At 42.5% G+C, this 25,153-nt stretch overlaps 1 protein-coding gene across 4 annotated transcripts in view; it reads left to right on the plus strand.

Moving 5' to 3' along the window:
• Pcnx1 (pecanex 1) overlaps positions 1 to 25,153 on the plus strand; it is a 145,048-nt gene that overhangs the window by 31,877 nt on the left and 88,018 nt on the right. For all 4 annotated transcript variants that reach the window (XM_036206590.1, XM_036206592.1, XM_036206591.1 and 1 more), the window contains exons 2-6: positions 2,363 to 2,571; positions 9,331 to 9,436; positions 15,177 to 15,219; positions 16,218 to 16,307; positions 22,555 to 24,261. In XM_036206590.1, coding sequence (XP_036062483.1) covers positions 2,363 to 2,571; positions 9,331 to 9,436; positions 15,177 to 15,219; positions 16,218 to 16,307; positions 22,555 to 24,261 — 2,155 coding nt within the window. The remainder of the gene's footprint in view (positions 1 to 2,362; positions 2,572 to 9,330; positions 9,437 to 15,176; positions 15,220 to 16,217; positions 16,308 to 22,554; positions 24,262 to 25,153) is intronic.

Here is a 25,153-nt window from a genome sequence, read left to right on the forward strand (position 1 = left end):
CAGATGAGCAGTTTTGTAATTTAAATGGAAAAAAAAAAAAAAAAACCCAACTGTTACTGACCTGACAGACACTGGGTGCCAGATGTAAGGGTCTCCTTAACTGTCTTAAGGCAAATTCATTTTCAGTCTTTCTGTGACTAGTGTCTCTCCAAAAAGTGATTTTCTGGTTTGTCTTTAAACCCTCACATTTCAGTGGGTTTGTTTAAAGAACATTTACACTATTATTAGTAGGGTTTGGTGGGTGTGAGGACTGGCATTTATTTAGATGAGTTTTGAGCGGAGACAATGGTTGATAATTCAAAATTTAGTGCTCTTCTTTCATTTGCCCATTAACATTTCCATTGAATTTGTCTGGCACGGATGCTGGTTATTACCCTTCTGTCCGGTTAATACAATCAACCTTTTTAACCTTAATGTGGACTGTGGTGGGTTAGGATGGAACTGACCTTTTTTGATTGACTCTACTTTTTTTATTGACTATGAATATGGAATTGGGATGTGGTCTGTGACATATAGTGAAATAAGCATGATTGTTGGGATGATGGGTAATCTTGGCTAAGTCTTTGAAATTTAGTGTACCTCAATATCCTATCAGAAATGGAGACATTGAACTAATTGGCCTTCAAGGATTCTGTTTCTTTGTGGAAATTTCAGAAGGAAACCAGCACTACCCAGAACTTTTGCAAATTCTCCAAATGGTTGGCTGGTCTCTGTGTCTGTCTTTCTGTCCCTCTCTATCCTTCCCTATGTCTCTCTCTGTTGGTGTTTATATCAGTTTCTATGTTTCTATCTCTCTGTTTATATTGTTGCGATATGTCTGTGTCTGAGGGTGGCTTTTTTGTTCAGAAGATTATTTGGGCATTTGTTTTTTATGATGAATGTTAGGTTTGTTAAAGATATAAAGCAACTAAGAGTTTTAAAGTGTACTTTCCTCCTAACATTTTAACCATCATTTTCCAGAGTCCTATTTTTTGTACCTTAAGATCTCTTTAATTTAAATTTCATTTATAAATTGAGCATTTTAAAGTACTGATCTGATAAATCTTCAGAAATGCATCCAGATCTGGCATTGATTAATTTAAGAAAACAGATGTTTAAACTTAAAATCACAAGGCTAAAAAAGTGATTTAGAAATATTTTAAATTAGATTCAGTAGTTTAAATTTTTTATGATATTAATATGTAGGGTCTCAAAGTATTTCAGAAGGCAAATACACACTGTTATTCCCATCATAACACAAACACTGTAGTCAGGTTGTGTGGGCTTTGTTACCCTCTCTTAGTCTCAGGTCACTTAAACAAAACCTTCACCACATCTGTGTATTGTGAAGCTTCGGCTCATCCAGGAAGATGTTTTCAGTTTTACCATCATTTCAGTCTGAGACCCCTTCCTAAGCTTGCTTGGGGCTTGGCATGGCAGTGGATGATATGGTGAGAACACATGAGGTTATCCTGCACAAATCCAGGATGCTTGATAAGTTCAGCCTGATAAGTTTATCAACTTGATAAGTTTGTGCTATTTGGCAGTGGTGACTGCCAAAGGCTGTGCCTTCCAAGGGGACCAGTCCCCAAGCCTGCTATCAAGTTATTTAATAGAATGGGTCTGTAGTCTCCAAAATAGGTGACGGACTTATTTCAATTAATCTATTGATTGTGTTATTGTGCTCTGAATTCTTCTCTTCTTTTAAAATAAAATTAGATTCAGTGTTTTGCCTGTATATACATCTGTGCACTGTGTGCATGCCTATTGTTCATGGAGGCCAGAAGAGCCATCAGATCCCCTGGAGCTGGAGTTATAGATGATTGTGAGCCACGTGTAGGTCCTAGGAACGTCTGCAAGAGCAACGAGTGCTCTTAATTGCTGAGACATCTCTCCAGCCCCTCTCCATAGAGCACATGAACAGGGACTATATTTGGGTCACAACCTTGACTTTCTCACACACAGGGTGATGTGATAGCTTAGCTATTCAGTTTGGATTATAAGCCCTCCCCCCAATTGTGCAGCAGAAATGCAGTGTGGCCTACACAGGTAATTTTAAATTTTGTGGTAGTCATAGTAAGTTAAAACAAATTGTTTTCAGTATTTTTAACCAAGTATAATTCAGTTATTATTTCTGCTTGCCATCAGTGTAAGAATTGACACATTACATACTTTTTCATACTTAGTCTTAACTAAGCGCCGTTTTAAGTGTTCAGTAGTCACAAGTGTGGCCCCTGTTTTGGTCAGTGGAGTCCTTTGCCTTTGCAGCTTAGTATTAGTATTACAATTGCTTTGTGTATGACTTTACTATTTTAGGTACAGATTTCTAGAATTGAGTAAAATACAAAGTTTTCTAAAACACATAATTTCCTTTTTCTTAAAGGCCCTTCCTTCTTCCATGATTATAGTAGCAGTTTATTGTCCTGTGGTAGCTGCTGTTTTCATTGTTCTGAAGATGGTCAACTATCGACTACACAGAGCACTTGATGCTGGAGAAGTTGTGGATAGGCGCACAAATGAGTTCCCAGATCAACGAGCCAAAGCCGAGCAAGGCAACTGTTCAACCAGGAGGAAAGACAGCAATGGTCCCAGGTAAGAGATGAGCATGCCTGCCTTGTAGATGAGATGGTATGTGTACAGTGTCTACGGTAGGGAGGTCAGTGTGTCTGCCTTGTAGATGAGATGGTGTGTGTACAGTGTCTAAGGTAGGGAGGGCAGTGTGTCTGCCTTGTAGATGAGATGGTGTGTGTACAGCGGTACGTTTGCTCTCTGGTCCCTGTTTTCTCCTCCATTCACACACCTATCTCTGTATGCCTCCCATTATTGAAAGCCTTAGCATACCTTTCCCTCAACCATTATGCAGTCACCTCATCTGTTTATTAAGCAGGCATTTTACTCTTGTAATAATTTTGCTCATTTTGGTAATTACAAACTGCCATTGTTTTCCTTAATTATCCATTTGCATTTGTAAGCTTCTTAAAGTTGGGGACCTTGGTTTTCCTGTGTAGACTAGTCTCAGCTCTTAAGTCAGTGTTCGGCACTAACAGTAAGTATTTGAAGTAGTAAAAGCACTTTTTCTTTGATATTTTTAGTGATACAAACTGCATTATATAGATGTTTCATAATTTAACCTTTGTTTTTTGCTTTTTGTATGGATGTATGTCTGTGTACCATGTGAATGCCTGGTGCCCTTGGAGGCAGAAGGCATCAGGTTCTCTGGAACTGGAATTAAAATAGTTGTGAGCTGCCATGTGGGTGCTGGGAACCAAATCTGGGTTCTTTGCAAGAGCAACCTGTGCCCCTACCTGCTGAGACATCACTCCAGCCCCTATTTTTAGTTATTTTAATATTTCAAATTTAAATCTTATTGTGAAAAAGATCCGTCCATTTCTAAGGGACAGCGGCTTCCTGGTCCTCTGGCTATCACAGTCTCTCTGCCCCTCTTCCTTGATGTTTCCTGCACATTGATGCAGGAGCTGTGATGTAGATGTATCCACTAGGGATGGGTTCCTCCAGGTCAGTTGATCTCTGTGTTGTATCCAGTTGTGATGGTTTTCGTTTCTCTGTAAAGAGAAACTCCTTTCATCAGGGATGGTAACTGTACTCATACCTTAAGATTTGGAGCTGGGATCCAAAATGAGAGAGAACATGTAGCATTTGTTTTTCTGGGTCTGAGTTCTTTCATTCAAGATAATCTTTTCTAGGTCTATCCATTTACTTGGAGATTTCATTTTTCTTTATAGCTGAATAGTATTCCATTGTGTATGTACCTCATTGTTATTACCCATTCATCATCAGTTGAAGGACATTCGGATTGTCTCTATCTCTGAGCTGTTGTAATTAGAGCAGCAATGAGCATGGCTGAGTGGGAGTCTGTGAGGTAGAATGTGGAGTCCTTTGGGCAGATCCAAAGAACTGTGTAACTGGCCAGAGGGTATAGTTTTAGTGTTTTGAGGGTTCTCCATCTTTTTAAAACCTGACTGTTGAGATTTCTGCTGTAGGCTTTTGTTTTTACATCTCCTTTTCACTCTCCCACTTGTGAGTCTCACATTCTGTTCTGAGGGAGGGAGACCATCAGGACTACATATAGTTTCTCTCTGGAGTCAGCCGCTATGCTTGGTACCTCGAGGCAGTCAGTTTTTTGTATGAGTGAACAACTCCTGGAGCCTCATGGTTTTTTCAGTGCCCGCTCTTATGTGATACAGTAGTTCAAAACTACTTTGATCTTTATCTTAAAGACTTAGAATCTTTAATGTTTTTATTATATTTTTAAAGCATTAGGAGAAGAAGTGAATCATGGAATTTAAGGATTTGAATGCTAGTGTTCTGGAGACTGCATTTTCTGTTTCTCATGGCGCTAGTATTTGTGATACTTTAAACCAAAGCTCTATTTGATCTTTATGAAGTTGGATCTTAGGCTAAGGTTTCTGAAAGAGATCTACTCTGCTTAGGGTCATTGTTTATTCATTTATTCTTATTTTTAAAAACATCATCATAATCTAGATTACAGTTGTTAACTTAGTGTTATAAGGGTGTTAATGTCATTTCTGACCAAAGCCTGGGCATCAGCAGTTGATACGATAGTTTGTGATGTCTCCTCTGTAATTCATGTTAGACTTCTGCTTCTTTGCCTTTCCTTGTCCTGTTTTTGTTTTTGTTTTTGTTTTTTTGTTTGTTTTTTTTTGGTTTTTTTGTTTGTTTGTTTGTTTTTTCAAGACAGGGTTTCTCTGTAGCTTTGGAGGCTGTCCTGGAACTTGTTTTGTAGACCAAGCTGGCCTTGAACTCACAGAGATCTACCTGCCTCTGTCTCCCGAGTGCTGGGATTACAGGCCTGTGCCACCACTGCCACCCGACTTTTTTTTGAAACTTTTTTTTCTTAAGATTTATTTATTTATTTAGTATATGTCAGATCTCATTACAGATGGTTGTGAGCCACCATGTGGTCACTGGGACTTGAACTCAGGACCTCTGGAAGAGCAATCAGTGCTCTTAACCTCTGAACCCATCTCTCTAGCCCATGGTTTTTTTTTTTTCTGTTGTTGTTGTTATTGTTTTTTTTTTAAATTTTTTTATTTTTATTAACAGATGGGGAATTAAGACATAAGTTTGAGGGTCACTGAATTTGGTCCATGGCTTACAGCAGTGAACCACTCTGCTTCTGTAAGAATTGTAAACGGTTGAACTCGACAAATGTGTGCTGAGCACTCCATTGCAAACCCTGGCATCTCACTGTGAAGGAAAGCATGTGCCTCATTCTGTGTGTTATTCTGTATTTCACCTACAACTTAGAGAGGAGGATGGTCATTTTATTAGAGGATTTTTAAAAATTTATTTTTGTTTTATGTGCATTGGTGTTTTACCTGCATGTATGTCTGTTGGAGGATGTCAGATCTTGGAGTGGCAGACAGTTGTGAGCTGCCATGTGGGTGCTGGGAACTGAACTCGGGTCCTCTAGGAGAAACACCAGTTCTCTTAACCGCTGAGCCATTTCTCCAGTCCTTATTAGAGGATTTTGAAGATAAAGGAGCTGTTCTTCCTTTCTTCCCTTTTTAGCTTGTCCTTTTCGTTTCTTGAATATTTCCTTTCTTACCCCTCTGTGTTGACTAGGGACCAGTGTGTGTTCTGGATCATTGTTTCTCCTCTGGGAGTGATACTGGTCCCTGGGCATCTGGTAATTCTAGACTTGCCACAGCTGGGGTATGCTGCTGGCATGAGTGGAGGGAAAGGACGGACCAGGAATGCTGGCAGCTGTTGTGCACAGGCCGGTCCCCACAGTCATGACTGACTTAGAGGCCCCAGTGTCAGCAGGGTGGAGTGAAGAAACCTGCTCCAAGTAATAGTGAGTAATTGGCAGTTGGGGACAGAAGGAAGCTACGCGTCTGTTGTTGGAGGACAGCACAGATTCTTGGAAAGAGTGTGTGTGCCTTTATGTTTTACAGACTGGGCTTCAAACAGACCTGCACCGAGTACACGGCAGATGAAGAGCAGGTTTGCCCACACACTGTCAATAGTTCAGCGTGTTCACTTTGACATCTTCTGCTAGAGTTTACCTCTGTAATATTTTACTGTTTCATATGTAAAACAAGGATAGTGACATTTACCAATTTTAGGGAGGATTTCATCAGAAAATGAAAACAAAGCAAATACTTCTAAGACTGGGATATGGTCATTTATAGTATGACCACTGGATTATTTTTTTTTTAATCATAAATGGTGTATGAAAGTGAATAAGATAGTTTTCCCTCTGGCTGAATAAACAATTATCTGTCCATACAGTGGAATGTTTTTTGGCCACAAGTATAAATGAAGTGTTACATGTTACAATGTGAATTTCTCTTGAATATGTTATGTTAAGGGGAGGAAGCCATTTCTGGCCATTATGTGCTACATGCTTCCTACTTCCATTGATATGAAATGCCCCAGGTGGGCACATCTGTAGAGATAGAAAGTAGGTCAGTGTTTGCCTAGTGCAGGAGATAGAAAGACAGAGAGAAGTAGCAGGTAAAAGGGTGTGTTTTTGAAGTGATGACAGTATTCCAAAACTGAGTCTGATGATGGTTTGGTAACTTTATGAATATGTAGGAGTACTGAGTTCTAAAGTTTAAACGGATGTGTTCTGTGGTATAGGAATGAAGGTAATGGCTATGCACATACATTTGTAGACACGCAAAACAAGATGAGGGTTTCTGTTCTTCCTCTGGTATTAGTGTTTACCCCTTGTCTTCCTTTCTCCCTGCATCCTTTGGTGCCTGTGGGTCTGACTGAGAGGGTGCATGCTAGTGACATGGCAGCGTGTGATGAGAGCTGCCACATTGTACACTCTTAAGTTCTTGATGTGGATTTTAGAGCTGGTGTGAGTTAATACTGAACAGCTAGGAGACAGGAGCACGTTCCCTCTCCTTATATGAAGTATTGCTGTACTGGATTGGCCATGACTTGGTAACTAGTTTCTAGGATGCTATATTTATGTAGATGTATAACAGGTTAGAAAGTTAGTTCTTGGTGGCCTAAACTCATTAAGCAAACCAGGAATGTTATAGTTCTGAGACCTTTAGTAATAGAAAAAAATATAAACGAAACTGTTGGTGCAGTAAATACTTGTAAAGATATGTTGGCAAGTGAACTCCCTTTGATTGTATCAGAGGAGTCATCCAGACACACTTCAGAGTTTTTTTGTTTTTGTCTCACAGTACTAGAAAATCTGCACATGGGGCCATCTTCAGGTGTGTCGGGATCCAGAGGATAAACTCACCTCATGGCACTGCTCCCCATTTTGGTATCCAGGTTCTGATCTTTCAGTCAGTCAGCTGCTGCTGCTGCTGCTGCTGATTTTTAATTTGAGAGAGAGGACTTCACTATGAAGCTCTGGCTGGCCCAGAATTTGACATGTGAACCGTGCTGGTCTTGGACTCACAGAGATAGGCCTGCTGCTGCTCCCTGAGTGCTGAGATTAAAGTGACCGCCACTGTCCTGGCTTCAGTCAGTGTCTGCAGCAGTCCTGGGCTTTAAAGTCCTAACATCAAGACTACCAGATACATGGGCTGGAGAGATAGCTCAGCAGCTAAGACCACTGGCTGCTCTTCCAGAGGACCGTGTTTGGTTCCCAGCGTCCACATGGCAGCTCACCACCACCTCTAACTTCAGTTCCTGGTGGTCTAATGCCCTCTTCTGGTCCCTGCAGACATCAGACACACACGGTGCACAGACATCCACACAGATACAACATTCACACACATAAAATTAAGATGAAAAAAAAAAAAAAAAAAAAGCAGATACAGAGAGATTTATTTCAACTATAGAACACTCCTGGACTGAACCATACTAGTTTGAACTGGACTAATATGCTTTCTCTAGAACTAGTCCCAGAGGCTACAGCTGAGGTTGTGTTGATGGCCTTTGGTAGGCAGAGCCCATTTGTTGGAATCAACATATTCTAAACCTTGTCAGAGTTTGGGCTGAAGAGATTAAATCAGTGGAAAAATTTTGGGTTGGTTTTTTTGGTCAGCCAGGGAGTTGGATTGGATACTGGATGGCAAGACTTTAAACCCAAACAAGTAAACAGTTTCCAATAGAAAACAGGATTATGAGTTGCTTTAAGAGTTGTGTTCCTAGCCGGGCAGTGGTGGTGCACGCCTTTAGTCCTAGCACTCAAGAGGCAGAGCCAGGCGGATCTCTGTGAGTTCAAGGCCAGCCTGGGCTACAGAGTGAGTTCTAGGAAGGGCGTAGAGCTATACAGAGAAACCCTGTCTCAAAAAACAAAACAAAACATAAAACTTTAAGATTTTGAAATTTGTTATTTTTTTCTTAATTTTTGCCATTATTTCTAAGTAGTGTATGTGGGTATCATCCACTCTTTGAGCCTACTACCTTACCCTTTGATTTTCTAAGACCTGCTGTTACTATATAACATCACTTTTTATCATTGGGATTCTAGCTCAGCAAACATAAATCTTTGTTTTTTATTTGGTTTTGGTTTATGGTTTATGTTTTGTTTTTGTTTTTTGTTTTTGTTTTTGTTTTTTGAGGTAGAGTCTTCTCTGTAGCTCTGGCTTTCCTGGAACTCGCTCTGTAGACCAGGCTGGCCTCTTAATTCACAGAGATCCACCTGCCTCTGCCTCCAAAGTGCTGGATCAGAGGCATGCGCCACTATGCTGGGCAGGAAACATAAATTTAAACTCACAGGCTTCTATCTCTCTGCAGCAGTTAGGTCCCAAGTAAGTTCACTTTACTTACAGAAACACGGCTGCGGACAGTTCACCAGGATGAGTCTTCCCCTGGTATGCTCGTCTCTGTGTCATGCAGTCCGTCAGCTATGTCTCTCTTTCACTTGTTCTTGGGAAACAAATGGCAATAACCTCTTTGCAAGAGTGGTTTTATGGCATGTGTCATCAATTATTTACTTTCTGTAAGTAAGGTCAGTTTCTCCTCGGGTGTTATGTGGACAGTTTGAGAGAGGAGTCTTGAGTACCTCCAAACAGTGATGTGGTTATTAGATAGTTCCAACTTTCAGATTTACAAACTAGTCCTCATTCTGTGTTTATTTTACTCTTTGGAAAAACAAAAACAAAAACAAAAACAAACCAGGACCTTGTTGGTGCAGTGGTGGCTCACGCCTTAATCCCAGTACTCGGGAGGCAGAGGCAGGGGGATCTCTGTGAGTTCGAGGCCAGCCTGGTCTACAGAGGGAGATCCAGGACAGAAAGAACTAGTAGAGACCCTGTTGCAAAAACAACAAAAAGAAAAGAAAAAAACAGGACCCCTTGGTTTTACAGGAAGCGAGCTAGAAACCCAAGTGAAGGTGACGTTTGTGGTAGCTGATGACAGTGTCTCCTTTCTTATTGTCCTGCGCAGCGATCCTGGTGGAGGGATTGAGATGTCAGAATTTATCCGAGAGGCCACACCTCCAGTCGGCTGCAGTTCAAGAAATTCTTACGCTGGTCTGGACCCAAGCAACCAGGTAGGACTGTATTACGCCTGATTCCCTTCCTGGTGGAGGTGCCAAGTTGTTCTCACACTTGGAGCCATCAATTCATGGCTCTCTCTCTGATGATCATTTTTGATTAATGGTATACATCTTTATTCATTTTTATTTTTAATTTGATTTGTATGGGTGTTTTGCACCATGCGTGTACCCATAGAGATGAAAGTAGTGCATCAGATCCTCTGAAACGGGAGGTGCAGGTGGTGTGTACCACCGTGTGGTGCTGGGGATCAAACTCAGGTCTTCTGGAAGAGCAGAGGATCCTCCTGAGCCATCCATCTGGTCCCTGATTATTAGTTCTTACTAACTTTTCACACTGCTAATATGTGCTTGCTGACTGTGCATCACATACTCTGCCTGTATTTGCTGTTGGTGAAGCAGCTGTAAATGCCTCAGGAATCTAGCTCACCTGCTTCATCCTCCCCGCTTTCCTGTCTGCATTGGAAACAGATGTCTGCTTGGCTGCAAATACAAATACCCCAGACCTCGTTCTTGGAAATGCTCTCTGCTCCCCTCCTCTTTCTCCCTTGTCCTGAGCATGTGCTGCACTAGGCCAGTCCTTTCCCGCTGGCTTTCTCAGCAGGTCGCTGGAGTGAAGTAAGCTCTGAAAGGCACTTTTCATAGAAGAGCCTTACGTGATGATGGGGTTTTGTAGAAGAGCCTTACGTGATGATGGGCTTTTGTAGAAGAGCCTTACGTGATGATGGGCTTTTGTAGAAGAGCCTTACGTGATGATGGGGTTTCATGGAAGAACCTTACGTGATGATAGGCTTTTGTAGAAGAACCTTACGTGATGATGGGCTTTTGTAGAAGAGCCTTACGTGATGATGGGGTTTCATGGAAGAGCCTACGTATATAGACGTTAGAAGAGCCTTATGATGATGGGGTTTCATGGAGAGCCTTACGTGATGAAGCTTTTTAGAAAGCTTACGTGATGATGGGTTTCATGGAAGAGCCTTACGTGATGATAGGCTTTTTAGAGAGCTTACGAGATGGGTTTCAGGAAGAACCTTACGTGATGATGGGCTTTTGTAGAAGTGTGATGGGCTTTTTAACTTACGTGATGATGGGGTTTTGTAGAAGAGCCTTACGTGATGATGGGGTCTCATGGAAGAACCTTACGTGATGATGGGGTTTCATGGAAGAGCCTTACGTGATGATGGGCTTTGAGAAGACCTTACGTGATGATGGGGTTTCATGGAAGAGCCTTACGTGATGATGGGGTTTCATGGAAGAGCCTTACGTGATGATGGGGTTTCATGGAAGAACCTTACGTGATGATAGGCTTTTGTAGAAGAGCCTTACGTGATGATGGGGTTTCATGGAAGAACCTTACGTGATGATGGGCTTTCGTAGAAGAGCCTTACGTGATGATGGGGTTTCATGGAAGAGCCTTACGTGATGATGGGGTTTCATGGAAGAGCCTTACGTGATGATGGGGTTTCGTAGAAGAGCCTTATGTGATGATGGGGTTTCGTGGTCACTGTGTCGGTCCTCCATTAAGAGAAGGAAGCAGCTGATCTCCATCAGCGTCTGGCAGAGGACTCACTTCCTAAATCTCATCCCAGCGCTCCTGTGGTCGCACGCCCACTTGTGTTGCCACAGTCGTAGCTTGTGTTTTGAAATGCTCTTCCTCCCTTACCCCCGATGCCCCAGAGAGACGCTTGGTTCTTGTCTGCTGTCTTACTTTAACTCTTTGGAAACCGCCCCCAGATCCTTGTGGCGTGGGCCCTTTTCACACACAGTGCTTAGTTTCTGGTGAGTTAGAAGCCTCCAGAGGGGACTTCCTTCTTGCTACTCTGTAGTATGCTGCCTTGTGATAGCTGTCTCTGGAGTTTGTGCTTGCTAATTACCTTTCTGTGTATAGATAATAAAGTTTTACAGATAGAATTGAACTCAGCCCCTCACTTAACAGTAGCTGGCCTGGTTCTCTGACTGCTTGCTCATAGTATTCACCTACTGATAGCTGAACACTAAAAGCAGTGTTCTGAGAACACCACAGACTGAACGAGAATCTCCAACAGGGTCTTGTTTCCTAATCCATCTTCATAGTTTTGCTCCAAGTTTAAGTGAATTCTTAGGAACAGGTTTTATTGTGAAATCATTGCACGAGATAGAACAGAGAGCGTGTTAAGTTCTTCCCATCCTCTATGGAATGGGGAAATTTGGTATAAAAAAAATCCAGGAAACGACTACTGAGACAAAAAAGGTCTCATTTCCATGGTGACAGTTGGTCCTTTGAAGTTTCAGGTCGCACAGTGTTTGTTTGGAGTAGAGCCCTGCCACCCAGCTTCTCCTTCTCTTGGTTGTCTTCATGTTTTCCTCAGTTTCTCTCATAGAGTGAACAACTGAATCCTTAACCACCAGGACTGTGTGTGTTCTTGGTTAACCCTGGCTTTCCTACAAGTGCAGGCAAACCGCAGGCTAGCCCTGGGAGTTACACTACATCTCCGCCGGTGTTTGGAAAGCCAGACAGGACATAGCAGGGGCCGGCCACCTTTGGATACCTGCCTTGGTGTCTGTTCTGTTGGTCTGTTTTTGGAGTGTAATTAAAGCGTGTGTGCATCTAAACACACACAGTAGACAGTTGTGGTTCCTTAAGTAGTAATTCTTACTTTAAAATGGGAAAATATTTTAAGCTCTTTGCTTACTCATTGGTATTTTATACTGTTTGTAATATGTAATGTTTTTGACATTTTGGAGAAGCTAAAGTGAAGAAGTTGATGAGGCCATTTGTAAATCCGTGGTTGCTACCAACATAAGCGGACACACTTTTGCTTGTTTGTTGTGTAGCTTTCTCACATACTGTCATGATTGTTCATGTGACTGTACTCTGTGCCCAGTGGTGACAAGTCAAGGAGGGGCTATCATGGCTTCCCTTTGGCTCCTTCCCATCCTGGCTCTCCTCTGCTGTAATCATTTCCCCTCATTCCCCCTGGCCTGTACCTCCCCCTTCTTTCAAATAGTTTGGTGTTTGTAAATGCTCAAGGTAAATATTTGGTCTCGGATGGTGACTTGGTCTCACTGTCAAAGAGATTGTGACTGTAGTAACCATTGTTACGTGATATGTTACTAAGGAATTAAGCACAAAACCCATTCACAAACTTACAATTGCCATCAAAATTGCCCAAAAAAGGACTGACTTCAGAGGAAGAATAATTCCAGCTAAAGAGAAAGGCAAAGCTCCATGTAGCATGTGGCCTTGCCTGACATCTACAATCCTGGCTGGAGCTTTGCTCTGGTGCTTATCATAGGGAAGAAGCACAGCCTGTTTATATAAACCATTGAAGTGAAAAACTTCACTTCTAATCTAAGTGTAGGAGATACCACCACTTCTCCTTACTTTTTTCTTTTCCCGTTTACAAAATGCCAAATGAGGGCTAAAGAAGAAAACTAAAACCATGATGTCACACGTAATAAAAACTGTAGACACAGTGGAGTCATAGTGTACGTCCTCTGGGGGTGTGCCAGAGATGTCAGTGTTGGGAGCTTCTGCAGTGACATTTCTGTAGTTTAGTTAAGAGTCTGATTTTGAGGAGGGGAGTGGTAGAGAAAAGCATTAAGAATCAATATCCATATTGTCCCCTAAGACCTCTTTTATCAGTGGACAGTAGATGCCTCACCCGAGAGGCATTTAGAGAGGTGGGGATTGATGTTTGCCAGTCTGGAGGTGGCTGTGGTGCTGGCTGGCATTGTCTCAGTTCTAGGGGCTTGTGCATGGAGCCCTGGGCTGGGTACAGCGGCTGCTGCTCTGATTCTGTTGCTGGAAGCAGTGGGGCAGGAGCAGAGGCGTCTCCAAGCACAGACACCATCTCTGTCTGGACCTTCCTGAGGCTTTCCCTTATGTCAATCATCAGAACTAGGTCCTGTAGCCCCTCTCTAGGTGAGGCCGGGGTCCACTTCTCATAGATCCAAAGATATGGTACAACATCTGGACAAAGTGGATAGCTTAGCAAGAAGGGAAACCGAAACATTGGAGGATTGTGAGCAGATAGCTAACACTCAATTCAAACAGTTTATTTTGTAAGTTTAAATTCCCAGAAGGGTATGCATTAAATGGTGTCTGTATTTACTTGTTTAAAAATTCAATTAGGAAGTTACTATGTGTACGTATTTCTAGTAGACAAATAATATTTTTCCTTATAACTTGCCTAAATTAAACTGTTTAGCATTCATTTTTAAGAATTGAACTTTGTTTTACAGCAAAAAATTAGGGGCTTACTTATTACTAGTTTTTAATTTTGGAAATAGGTTCTCACAATATAGCCAGGTTGGCTTCAACTTGAAATCTTTCCCCCTCCGCCTCCCATGTGCTAGAATTATGGGCTGGTAGCACCAAGCCTCATGCCTATTTCCTTTCAGGGGCAGTACAGTGCCTATGGTGTACTTAAAACAGATGTTAAGAGATCGTGAGAGGATCAAGTTTAACAAACAGCCCCAAAATAGCACAAAACTTACTATGCGTGTGTGTGTGTGTGTGTGTGTGTGTGTGTGTGTGCACGCGCGCGCAGACCTGTGTGTATGTCCATGCAAATGGCTCGCCAATGAATTCTGGTCAATGAATTCCTTCCTCCACCCACCTAGAGGTGGGCTTGCATCTGTTGCATATGTTGACTTGGATGCTGGGGATCCAAAGTCTGATCCTCCTGCTTGCATGACACTTTACCGACAGTGTTCTCTCCAGCCCTGCAAAGCTTGGTTTTTATTGGTAGCACTGAGTTTATTAGTTTGTTTATCACCTCTGTTTGCATGCGTATTTTTTATCTGCCTTAAACTCACTGAGTCTTTACTGTTGAGATAGCAGTCAGTGGCCTTCCAGGTTAACTCAGCCCCTCTTGCTCTGCCAGGGGCATATCATCTAAGCTTAGTTCTAGTATACTGCTGCTTCACTGACTCGATAGAATAAGTAAGGGATTGTGTGATTTCAGTTTTATTTACAGTACTGAATGTGCAAAACTGTTTTGACTCCTTGAAAACATATTTACTGGGAGAGTCATGAAGACTGTTGGTTCAGTTAACAAAATTATGCTGTATTTTATTTTCTTACTATGTTTGTGGAATTTGTGATATTTATTTATATGGTTTTTATGGTTTTGTAAATGTGTGTAACATTTAGGGAAGTGTTAGGCCATCTTGAATATAAACATTAAAGACTCATCAGTTACATTTTAGTTTTCTAATTACAGTTTGTGATAAGAATTCCTTTTTTTTTTTTTTTTTTTTGGTGATGACTAGATTTTTATTATTTTTAAATGTTCCAACCAGCTATAAAAAGTACTTCATGTTTTAGAACTAAGAATAGCAGGAATTTTATGTTGCTGTGTATATTAGTGTATTTTGTTCCCTCAAACTTTGTTGTGTTATGCCCTAAGAAGTCTTGTTTATTTCCCACAGACTCACTGTGTGTCTTTACTTTGATTTATAACACAAACATGCCATGATGTAATGTAAAAAAGGATAAGAACTCCATGGTGGAGTTTCCTTGAGGTGGCAGATGTTTGGCCCCAGGGCCTCCATCAGTCCTGAGCATGCAGAGGGTTCATCAGCATGTACTGCAGCAAACAGCTGTGTGCTCTGATGGAATGTGCCCAACAGATGTCTTTAAATATTGATAAAAGTGACTGATAGAATGCCAGAGAAGATAATTTTGATAGTCTTGATGCTTTGGATGGGTGGTGTGGTAATCAGTTTCATTTCCTTCTTGTCTTACTTTCAGATTGGATCTGGGTCCTCTCGACTTGGAACAGCAGTGATTAAAGGTAGACACAGTCTAACTGAGCATTGACCGATTATTCTTTTTTCTTCCATTGTATTCAAGACAGTATTCTAATGTAACGAGAGAATTTCTTAGACACCTCTAGAAATAACATGATCTTTTAAATCACCTGATAAATTCTGTTATCCTTTCATCATCTAAATATCACAAAAATATTTGAACATTTGTATTGTTTGTAAGTTTTCATCTGTAAGACACCTTTATGACATAACAGGGCATGCTTTCCTAGGTATGGGTGCAACTTGTGAAATATTAATTTGCTGTGAAGTTTTTAAATGTGATCATAATTGAAACGTTAAAGAGAAAAATGTTCTCTCTGTGTATATGTACCTAAAGTAAGTGCACAGTTTGCTCCATGGCATTATAGTCTCCAACCTTCCTGGGGAGGGATCGTCTTCATGTCAGGTTTGTTGTAAGACATTTGGCATTTCTATTTAGAATTGTTTCGTTTTGTTTTGTTTTTTTTTTTTTCAAGACAAGGTTTCTCTGTGTAGCCCTGGCTGTCCCGGAACTTGCTGTTTACACCAGGCTGGTCTCGAACTCACAGAGATCCACCTGCCGCTGCCTCCCAAGTGCTGGGATTAGAGGCGGCATGCATTACCACCGCCCGGCTGGAGTCTGTTTTTGAAGAAACTAAGAGTCTCCCTTTTCACTTGCATTCCGTGGTAATAGTTAGGTCTGTTTGCCTGTGGCCTAGGGTCCTTAGTGTCGGGTGCACTCACCTCATAGTAACACTTGTATTCTGTGGTGATGTTACTTAGTGTCGGGTGCATTCACCACATAGTAACCCCTTGTATTCTGTGGTAATAGTTAGGTCTGTTCTCCTGTGGTCCATGGTCCTTAGTGTTGGGTGCATTCACCACATTGTAATCCTGGTATGCAGGGGCTGCTCTAGTTGGTAGGTCTCCCCTCTCTTTGTCCCTTCTCTGCTGTGTTTTTACTTTAGTGTCGCATCCTCATGCATTTCTCTTAACTTTGTAGGAGACACAGACACTGCTAAGACTTCTGATGATATAAGTTTAAGTCTGGGCCAGAGCTCTAGTCTTTGTAAAGAAGGAAGTGAAGAACAAGGTAAGAGTGTGCTTTATGGTGACATCATGCCTTTTAATGTGTGCTGAGAACATCTTATGCACTTTTTTTTTTTTTCTTAAATGTGAGTGCTCTGTCTGCATGTATGACTGCAGGCCAGAAGAGAGCACCAGATCTCATTACTGACGGTTGCCAGCCACCATGTGGTTGCTGAGAATTGAAGTCAGGACCTCTGGAAGAGCAGCCAGTGCTCTTAACCTCTGGGCCATCTCTCTGGGACCCCTCTTACTCACATTTTAACAGAAGTGTTTGTTGGTTTGTTTATTCATTTTTTTTACAGTCTGTTACTCTTGGCTGACCTGTAAACTCACTTTGTAGCTCAGGCTGGCCTCAAACTCTTAGGTGATCCTCCTGCCTCTGCCTCCCGAGTGCTGGGATTACAGGCGTCAACTACCCTGCCTGACTCTAATATGATTACTCTTAGGAAACAATAAAATAAAATAATTTACTAGAATAGTATAATGCATCATTTTAAGTACTTTTACCATACTGAGTTAAGTAAGACTAAGCAGAGAAAGAAATTGTATGAACATGTGCCCCAGTGTGTGAGATGGAAGATGAGAGTCTACTGTTCTTTCTGTTCTTTTTTTTTTTTTTTTTTTGCCATTAACTTTCCCTGTTTTTGTTTTTGTTTTTGTTGTTTGTTTTTGAGACAGGCTATCAATATGTAGCATTGGCTGGCCTGGAACTCCCTATGCAGACCAGGGTGGCCTCAAGCTCAAAGAGAGCCACCTACCTCTACCCCCTGAGTGCTGGGATTAAAGGCATGCCCTTCTCCTACCCCACCTCCGCCAGACTTCATTTCTCAAAGATGTAATCTGTTGCTGGTGCTTGGAAGTTTATCACTGTATTTCTGCCCTTTGGAATTGCAATACCTTGGCACTGTCAATTTGTTTTTGAGGATCCCCACACCCCAAGGCCTCTAAACCTGCTACATGGTGTGAATTTCTTTTTCTTCTACGTCAAAGGTGAATCAGTTACTTTGCATATTGCAATGTCCATTTTTATAATCGGTACCACTGTAATGTCTTGACAACTAGGTCATAGTCTTAGACGGCTGAGCCTGTCTGCATTTAGCAGTCATGTATCTCATTATCTTACCTTATATCTAAAAAGCACTAAGCAAGGGTTTTATTTTGTTTTTAATGATAATCTGGCAGTTGAGATTTATACACGCACAACTATCATTGTAACCAGGTACAGAGTCACATAGATAATGCTGTCTGGCATTCACTTGGCACACACGGTTGTCTAGGTTAGGCTCCACATGCTTCTTTTGCAATGGCCTAGGTAGCTTTGCAGGTCATTTGCAGGTCAGTTGGTAACTGGCTCTGTGATTATAGAGGGGGACGATCCCTAAACTATTTCTGAGTGAGTGGATAAGGTTGTGCCACACTGACATTTCCTTTCCAGACATGGCCATGCTTTGTTCCATGATCCTTGGTTTGTCTCAGCCCTGGGGTTATTTTTCTTTATATGCATTTATTCATTTGTTATTTCAGATAGTTGAATCAACACTGTTGCTGTTTTTTACTTTACAGATAATATTATGACTTAAAGAGGAATTAGAGGAAACTTCCCCCCGTCACAGCTAAATACAAATTACTACACTACTTTAAAGTAATTCTTTAAAAGTGTGTGTGTGTGTGTGTGTGTGTGTGTGTGTGTGTGCGCGCTTATGGAGGTCAAAAGAAGGCTTTGTATCTCTCATAGCTGGAGTTAAAAGTTGATTGTGAGTCACCTGCCGTAGGTGGGAGCTGACCTCAGGTCCTCTGCAAGAATAGTAAACACTATTAATGGAGGAACCATCTCTCCAGTCCCCTAAATAATTTTGTTACTTGCTTTTATTATGTAACATATCACATTTTGTGTACATTTAACAAATATTTTCATGTTCTTGTTATGTGCACAGCACTGTTTTAAATAAAGGAAGTAATCAGTGAACAGACAGCAGTTTGCGCCCTCTTATGGCTCCCATGTTCTTAGTATAGAGTTGTATTACTGCAAATCAATTTTAAGAATAAGTAGATGGAGTGTGGAAGTGGTGGCGTTGGGAGACTGGTAATCTTAAATCGAGTGGTTTTTACCTGCAGCAGAGACCTAAAGAAAGAGACTGAGGAGGAGCCCCTTCTTCTATGCAATGGGAACAGCGATGGAAGAGATGTAAAGCAGGAACATGCCTGTTGGGTTTGAAAAGCCATGTGACTAGTATAGCGTGTGGGGTGGGGTGGGGCCGTGTAAAGTCTCAGAGGTCATTTTAAAGATACTTGTTTTAATTCCTAGGAAGATGAACTACTGCTGTGACTCTGACTTTGAGACTGGTCAAAGGGGGTAGATGCTGAAATGGAGAGGTGATTTGGAGACCATTGTAAGGGTCAGGGTAGTAAGAAGTGGTCTGGATCATATTCTCTCTCTCTCTCTCTCTCTGTCTCTGTGTGTGTGTGTGTGTGTGTGTGTGTGTGTGTGTGTACGTGTGTACTAATAAGATGCTATGTTGGTGGATTTTAGTGTTATTATGTAAGATTTTATAGTACTCACGGGTGATTTTTCAGACAGTTTTGAGTGGGACAGCAGGGAAGATGGGGTGTCCCTTAACTGAAGGAGGTGTTCTAGATTCAAAGATTGGAGAGCATGGAGGGTGGGATGGCAGTTCAGTTTTCAGTGTGGGGCCTATTTAGTGTGTGAGTCTCTGGGACCTCAAACATGAGGAGGAAGAAGTCAGGTTAGATGTTTGGGTTGGACATCTAGAAGTTGTTCAAATACCAGATAACCAACCAGAACATCAGATATGGAGTTCAAGCTCATGGTGGCTCATACCTGTAACTTGGGAGCATGAAACAGGAGAATTGCCCTGAAATCAAGGCCAACCTGGGACAGCAGAGTGAGTTCCAAGCCAGCCTCCAGTATAGAGTGAGACCCTTTCTCAAAAACAACAAAACAACAATTAAAAAAAAAAAAAAAAAAAAGGCAAAGCAAAAACAGCACAAAAGCACACGCTGAGCTGGCTTCGGAAACTGGTTAACTAACACTAACTAACAGGTTAGTTTTGCAATGTTAGCTGGGTTAGGGCTGTGTGGTCCTGGCTGTGGTTTGTCACCACCTGGTGGCAATTGTGTGAACTGCTAAAATACTATTTAGGGCTGGCTTGGCATCAGTGGCTTAGTGGTCAGCATTTGGTTGATGAGCTGATACTCATGTCGTTCTAGGATTCCAGATTATTAGAACCAGGAATGTGGACTGCACCCCTATTCTTTACTTCCAAGGAGGAGTTCTTGCCAATTTCCCTGTTTCATCTCACTCAGTCTTCCTTGTTCAAGATGAAAATTATAGCTCACCCCTATCAAATTCAGGCCTGACAGGAGCATGGAGAGAATAGTCCCAGATGTTTCTGAATGTTTGTCCTGGTGTCAGGAGACTGGAGGAGATCTACAAAGAGGAAGTGTAGATAGGAAACGGAAAATCTCAGGCTTTGACCTGAGCCAGTGGATTTCAGACGTCCAGACTAAATAAATAGAAACAGCTAGTGAGCCGAAGCATTCTAAGTTGCTAGACGCCAACATGGGGAGAAAGGCTTGCTCTCTGCCAGTTCTTCTGCTGAATTGAGGGATTTGAGGGTGTGACTTGGCCATTAATAACAACGAAGGTACTGCTTACCTTGACAAGTAAGTCAGTGGAGTAGCTTTAGAACCTGTTGAAACTGTGGAGTGCTCACCTGGCATGTACATGTGTTAAGGCCATTGGTTTAGTCTCCAGCCCACAAAACAGAAAACAAAAGTCCCCAAAGGACTGTGGAAGAGAATTAGAGGAGAAAAAGAAACAACTCTAAGTGTAAACAACTCTTTCAATACATTCTTGCAAAGGACGAGAGAATAAGATATTAACTAGCAAGAGAAGTGAACTGTAAGGGAGGGAGTATAGATTTGAAGAGAGATGATAGCACGTTTGTGTCACTGATAGAGACAGCCCACGAGAGTGTAGGTGTTAACTTTGGAAAACAGTTCAGCACGAGGAGTAAAGTAATTCATGCCTCTGCCCCTGCGAACATTCTCTTCACTTTTTTGGTATGTAACTTTGTGTCCTGTTTTTTATTGGTCATATGGTGCACTCACGACATAGAACACATATGGACATAGAACACATATGGAGGTCAGAGGAACCTTAGTGGAGTAGAGTTGCTTCTCTCCTTCCATCTTTACGTAGTTCTGGGGGTCCAATTCCAGCAAGCCTTTTCCCAATAAGCCACATCACTGGCCCCAGATTTAAAGTCTTTTAAAGTGTGTGAATGTGTGTAGTGACTTCATTCTTACTTTAACCTTGGGCGAGACTGTTTGCTTTTATCATCGAGATTTAAGTGAACAGAATCTGACTGCAGTTTGCTTACATGGTTACAATAATTAAAGAATCATTTTTTTTTTCATTATTTTTGTATTTATGGCCCAGGCTGGCCTCAAACTCATGATCAGGATGCCTCAGTCTCCTAAGTACTTAGATTATAGGCATGTGTCACTACACACAAATAAATAATCTTATTTTATGAAGCTAACAGCAGGTTCAGGGGTCAGGCATCCTTTTCTGTCAAAATGCATATTTTAAAAATCAGCTTTTGCATGGGTAAATGGACTTTTTATATCCACAGTTTTATTTATAATATATGAGTGATAATTTAAGTCAGTAGCTCCTGCCTTAAATGGAGACTAAGGAGTGTTCTTGTAATACAGAGCAAGATGTATTTTTTTCATGAGGCATCTTATTGCTTCATCAGTGATGAAAGAAAATGCAGGATTTTAGTCTATAATTATTATTATTTGTTATTGATATTCTACATATTCTCATTGAGAACATAGAACATACTGTACATGATTTTGTTTTTTAAATTATATTCTTATTCTTTGAGAATTTCATATATCCATACAATGTATTTTGATCACATTCATCCCTCAACTCTTTCCAGATCTGTCCCCTGCCCCCTGCTACCTCATCCCAACTCTGAGTCTTCATTTAAATGTGTACATATTCCCACACAATCTGTGCTGCTCCTGTAGTCACGGGTGTGGGTCCAGTCAATGGAGTACCCTCCTAGGGCACCACCTACACTGATTCTTCCTCCCCACAGATCACCAAATGTCACAGCTCCTCAGAAGGGAGGCCTGTGAGCCTGTCATTCTGTGACTGTCACAAACTGAGGTACCGTGCATCATTTTGTGGTGTCTTATTTGAGCATTGATCAGCACTTTGATTTTGTTGTTGTTTGTTTTTTTCCTACTCTAGGTTTGAATATTTTTCTCAAATCTATGTATTATTTGTGTGTGTGTGTGGCTGGTGTGGACATGCGTGTGCTGTGGTTTGCATGTAGAGGTCAGGGGACAACTGTGTGGCGTTAGGCTCTTTTTCCATCCTTACGTGGGCTTCTGGCGTCACGCTGAGGTGGCCAGGCTTGTGCAACAAGTACTTTGCCCACTAAGTGATTTTGGAGATCCATTTTAGGTTTTTGTTTATTTGTAAAATAATAATATTTGTTTTTCAAAAGAATTAAAGTCTTTCCTAAAGTACAATAATGATAGTTATTAATAATTTATATCTATCTATCTATCTATCCATCCATCCATCCATCCATCCATCCATCCATCCATCCATCCATCCATCCATCCATCTATCCATCCATCCATCCAGTATTTCCTGCCTGCTACTTATGAGGTTGATAACACATCTTTTTGATGAAGAAACAAAGGCTCTGGGTGGTAACTCAAAGCTACCTATTTGTAAGTTAGAAGCAGAGCTTGTAGTAGATTGTGGTGGCCCACACCTGAAATTGCAGACGCAGGAGGCTGAGACAGGAAGAGCTGCGGTTCAAGGCTAGCCTGGGGTAAATAGTGAGACCCTGTTCCAAAAGGGAGAGAGAGGAGGAACACACACACACACACACACACACACACACACACACACACACACACAGAGTTGGGGGGGACATACAGACAGACACAGTGGAACTTTTTCTGAAACTGTTTGAACTCAAAAGATTCGAAAGTGTAGTTCATTCCATCAGTTAGAATGGTTTCTTTGTGTGGTTTTCAAACAGACCAGCTCTTTGGATGACTGGCCACTTGTTCAGTGAACTGCTTGAGAATTGCTTATACTTGATTTACTGTGTGCTCTGGGTCCTTTCCTTTGTTAAACAGTGGAGGAGCTGGTCATGCATCTGTTTTAACATTTTCAAATGTGTTTGAAACAGATTTGGCGACTGATCGCAAGCTCTTCCGCCTGGTCTCCAATGACTCCTTCATCTCTATTCAGCCTTCCTTGTGCTCTTGTGGACCGGACTTAGCAAGGGACTTCAGCGACAAAGTGAGCCTGCCGAGTCATAGCCAGCACCACCATGTCGATCAGTCACTGTCCAGCGCCTGTGACACAGAAGTCGCTTCTCTTGTACCTCTCCATTCACACTCTTACAGGAAAGAGCACCGGCCACGAGGGGTGCCACGGACTTCCAGCTCTGCCGTGGCTTTTCCTGATGCCTCACTGAATGACTTTCCTCTTTACCAGCAGAGACGGGGGCTAGACCCAGTCAGTGAGTTAGACTCCTCTAAGCCCCACTCAGGGTCCAGAGAGTCCTTAGTGGAAAAGTCCTGTTCACCTGCAGAGTTTCAGCCTGCTGGCGACTTGAGAATGGGTAATTCTCAGCCACCCACCAAGTGTGGGAAGAGCAGAGCACTGAATGCCGACCGCAGCGTGGACAGCCTGAGGAGCCTGAGCACACGGAGTAGTGGGTCCACTGAGAGCTACTGCAGTGGGACAGACAGGGACACCAACAGTACTCTGAGCAGCTACAAAAGTGAGCAGACCAGCTCCACTCACATCGAGAGCATCGTGTCTGAGCACGAGGAGTCTCCTAAAGTGGGAAAGAGGAGCACCAGGAAGAAGTGCCGTGCTGACTCAGCAGAAGAGAGGAGCCGTGGTGCAGGGCACCAGAGGACTAGCAGTGACAAGATTGTCCCAGAGGGGGGGACATCTGGTGGGCCTCCTGAGGACCCAGATGCTCAGGCGTGCGGGGAGGGGCCTGACCAGGTTGCTCCTAGCAGCTCTGCTGCAGAAGATGCCAATAAAAACCCTCATGCAAATGAGTTTACCATGCCCGGGGACAGGCCAGCCGAGCCAAGTGCGGAGAGCCAAGAGGAGCAGAGTGAGAAGCCCAGCATTTCCACAGACTCCCGAGTTTGTAAAGACAGCGGTGGGAAGCAGAAGGAAGGCGATGTCCGACCCAAATCCTCCAGCGTAATCCACCGGACGGCCTCTGCCCACAAGCCAGGCAGAAGACGCACAGGAAAGAAACGGGCCAGCAGTTTCGACGCCAGCCGCCACAGGGACTATGTTTCCTTTCGAGGAGTCTCTGGAAGCAAGCCTCACAGTGCTGTGTTTTGTCATGACGAGGACTCTAGTGATCAAAGTGACCTGAGCAGAGCACCAAGTGTTCACTCTGCTCACCAGCTCAGCAGCGACAGCTCTTCCAGTGCCACCTCTCATTTGTGCCAGTCTCCTGAGGGCAAATACAGTGCCCTCAGGACCAAGCATGGCCATAAGGACCGGGGCACAGACTCAGACCACACACACAGAGCTCATCCAGGCCCTGAGGGAACAGCCAAAAAGAGGGCCACCCGAAGGACTTCCAGCACAAACAGTGCCAAGACACGGGCTCGGGTGCTGAGCTTGGATAGTGGCACTGTGGCCTGTTTGAATGATGCCAACAGGCTGCTGGCACCTGAAAGTATAAAGCCCTTAACCACTTCAAAGTCAGATCTCGAGGCCAAAGAGGGAGAGGTGCTAGATGAGCTGTCTTTACTGGGCCGGGCTTCCCAGTTAGAGACAGTCACTCGGTCCAGGAACAGTTTGCCAAGCCAGGCTGCATTTCCTGAAGGGGAAGAGCAAGATGCAGCCCCTGGAGGTAAGTGAGCTACAGGATCTCCCCAAGTGCCCCTGCAGATTGACACTTTGCTCAGGATAGTCTAATAGAATCTTAAGAAAGTATGATTTCCCTGTGTTAGGAAAACAAGCTTCCTTCAGTGAGGATATGGTGGTCTCCGACGTCCAGTTCTCTTATGGGACACATCAGTTGATCCTTGATTGCCTGTCTTTTCTAAGCTAGTTTTGCCAGTAATAACCCGACTAGTTCTCTCCTTTGTACGACAGCAAAAGTTTTACAGCTGAGTAGGGTGACACACCACTTAGAGCCGTGTCTTCCACAGTGTGTGCTCAGCTTCCAGAAGCAGGTGCTCAGCCTCTCACATAAGATTGATTCTTCCAGCTGTGGTGGCGGCGAACGCCTTTAATCCCAGCACTCGGAAGGCAGAGCCAAGCAGATCTCTGTGAGTTCGAGGCCAGCCTGGTCTACAGAGCGAGATTCAGGATAGGCACCAAAACTACACAGAGAAACCCTGTCTCAAAAAAACAAACAAACAAACAACAACAACAACAAAAAAAAAACAACGGAAAAAAAAGATTGATTCTTCCAAATACTACTGTAGCTCTGGGTTGTACTTTTGATACCTATTTTTCTGTTTCTGTGCTTTTCACAATTCAAGTTTCAGATACTAAGAAAAAGATATTTTTCCTAAATTTCATACTGTCCTTAATTAAGTCAGAGTTTATAATTTATATTAATTAGCATTTTGTTTTATTATGTGATTATTTATATTTTAATTTTTGAGACAGGATCTCAATGTGTAGCCCTGGCTAGCCTGAAACTCACTATGTAGACCAGTCTGGCCTCAAACAAACAGAGTTCTATCAGCCTCTGCCTCCTGAGTGCTGGGATTAAGAAAGTGCGTCATCACATC

The sequence above is a fragment of the Onychomys torridus genome, chromosome 14 (genome assembly GCF_903995425.1).
Source record: "Onychomys torridus chromosome 14, mOncTor1.1, whole genome shotgun sequence".
Lineage (NCBI taxonomy): Eukaryota > Metazoa > Chordata > Mammalia > Rodentia > Cricetidae > Onychomys > Onychomys torridus.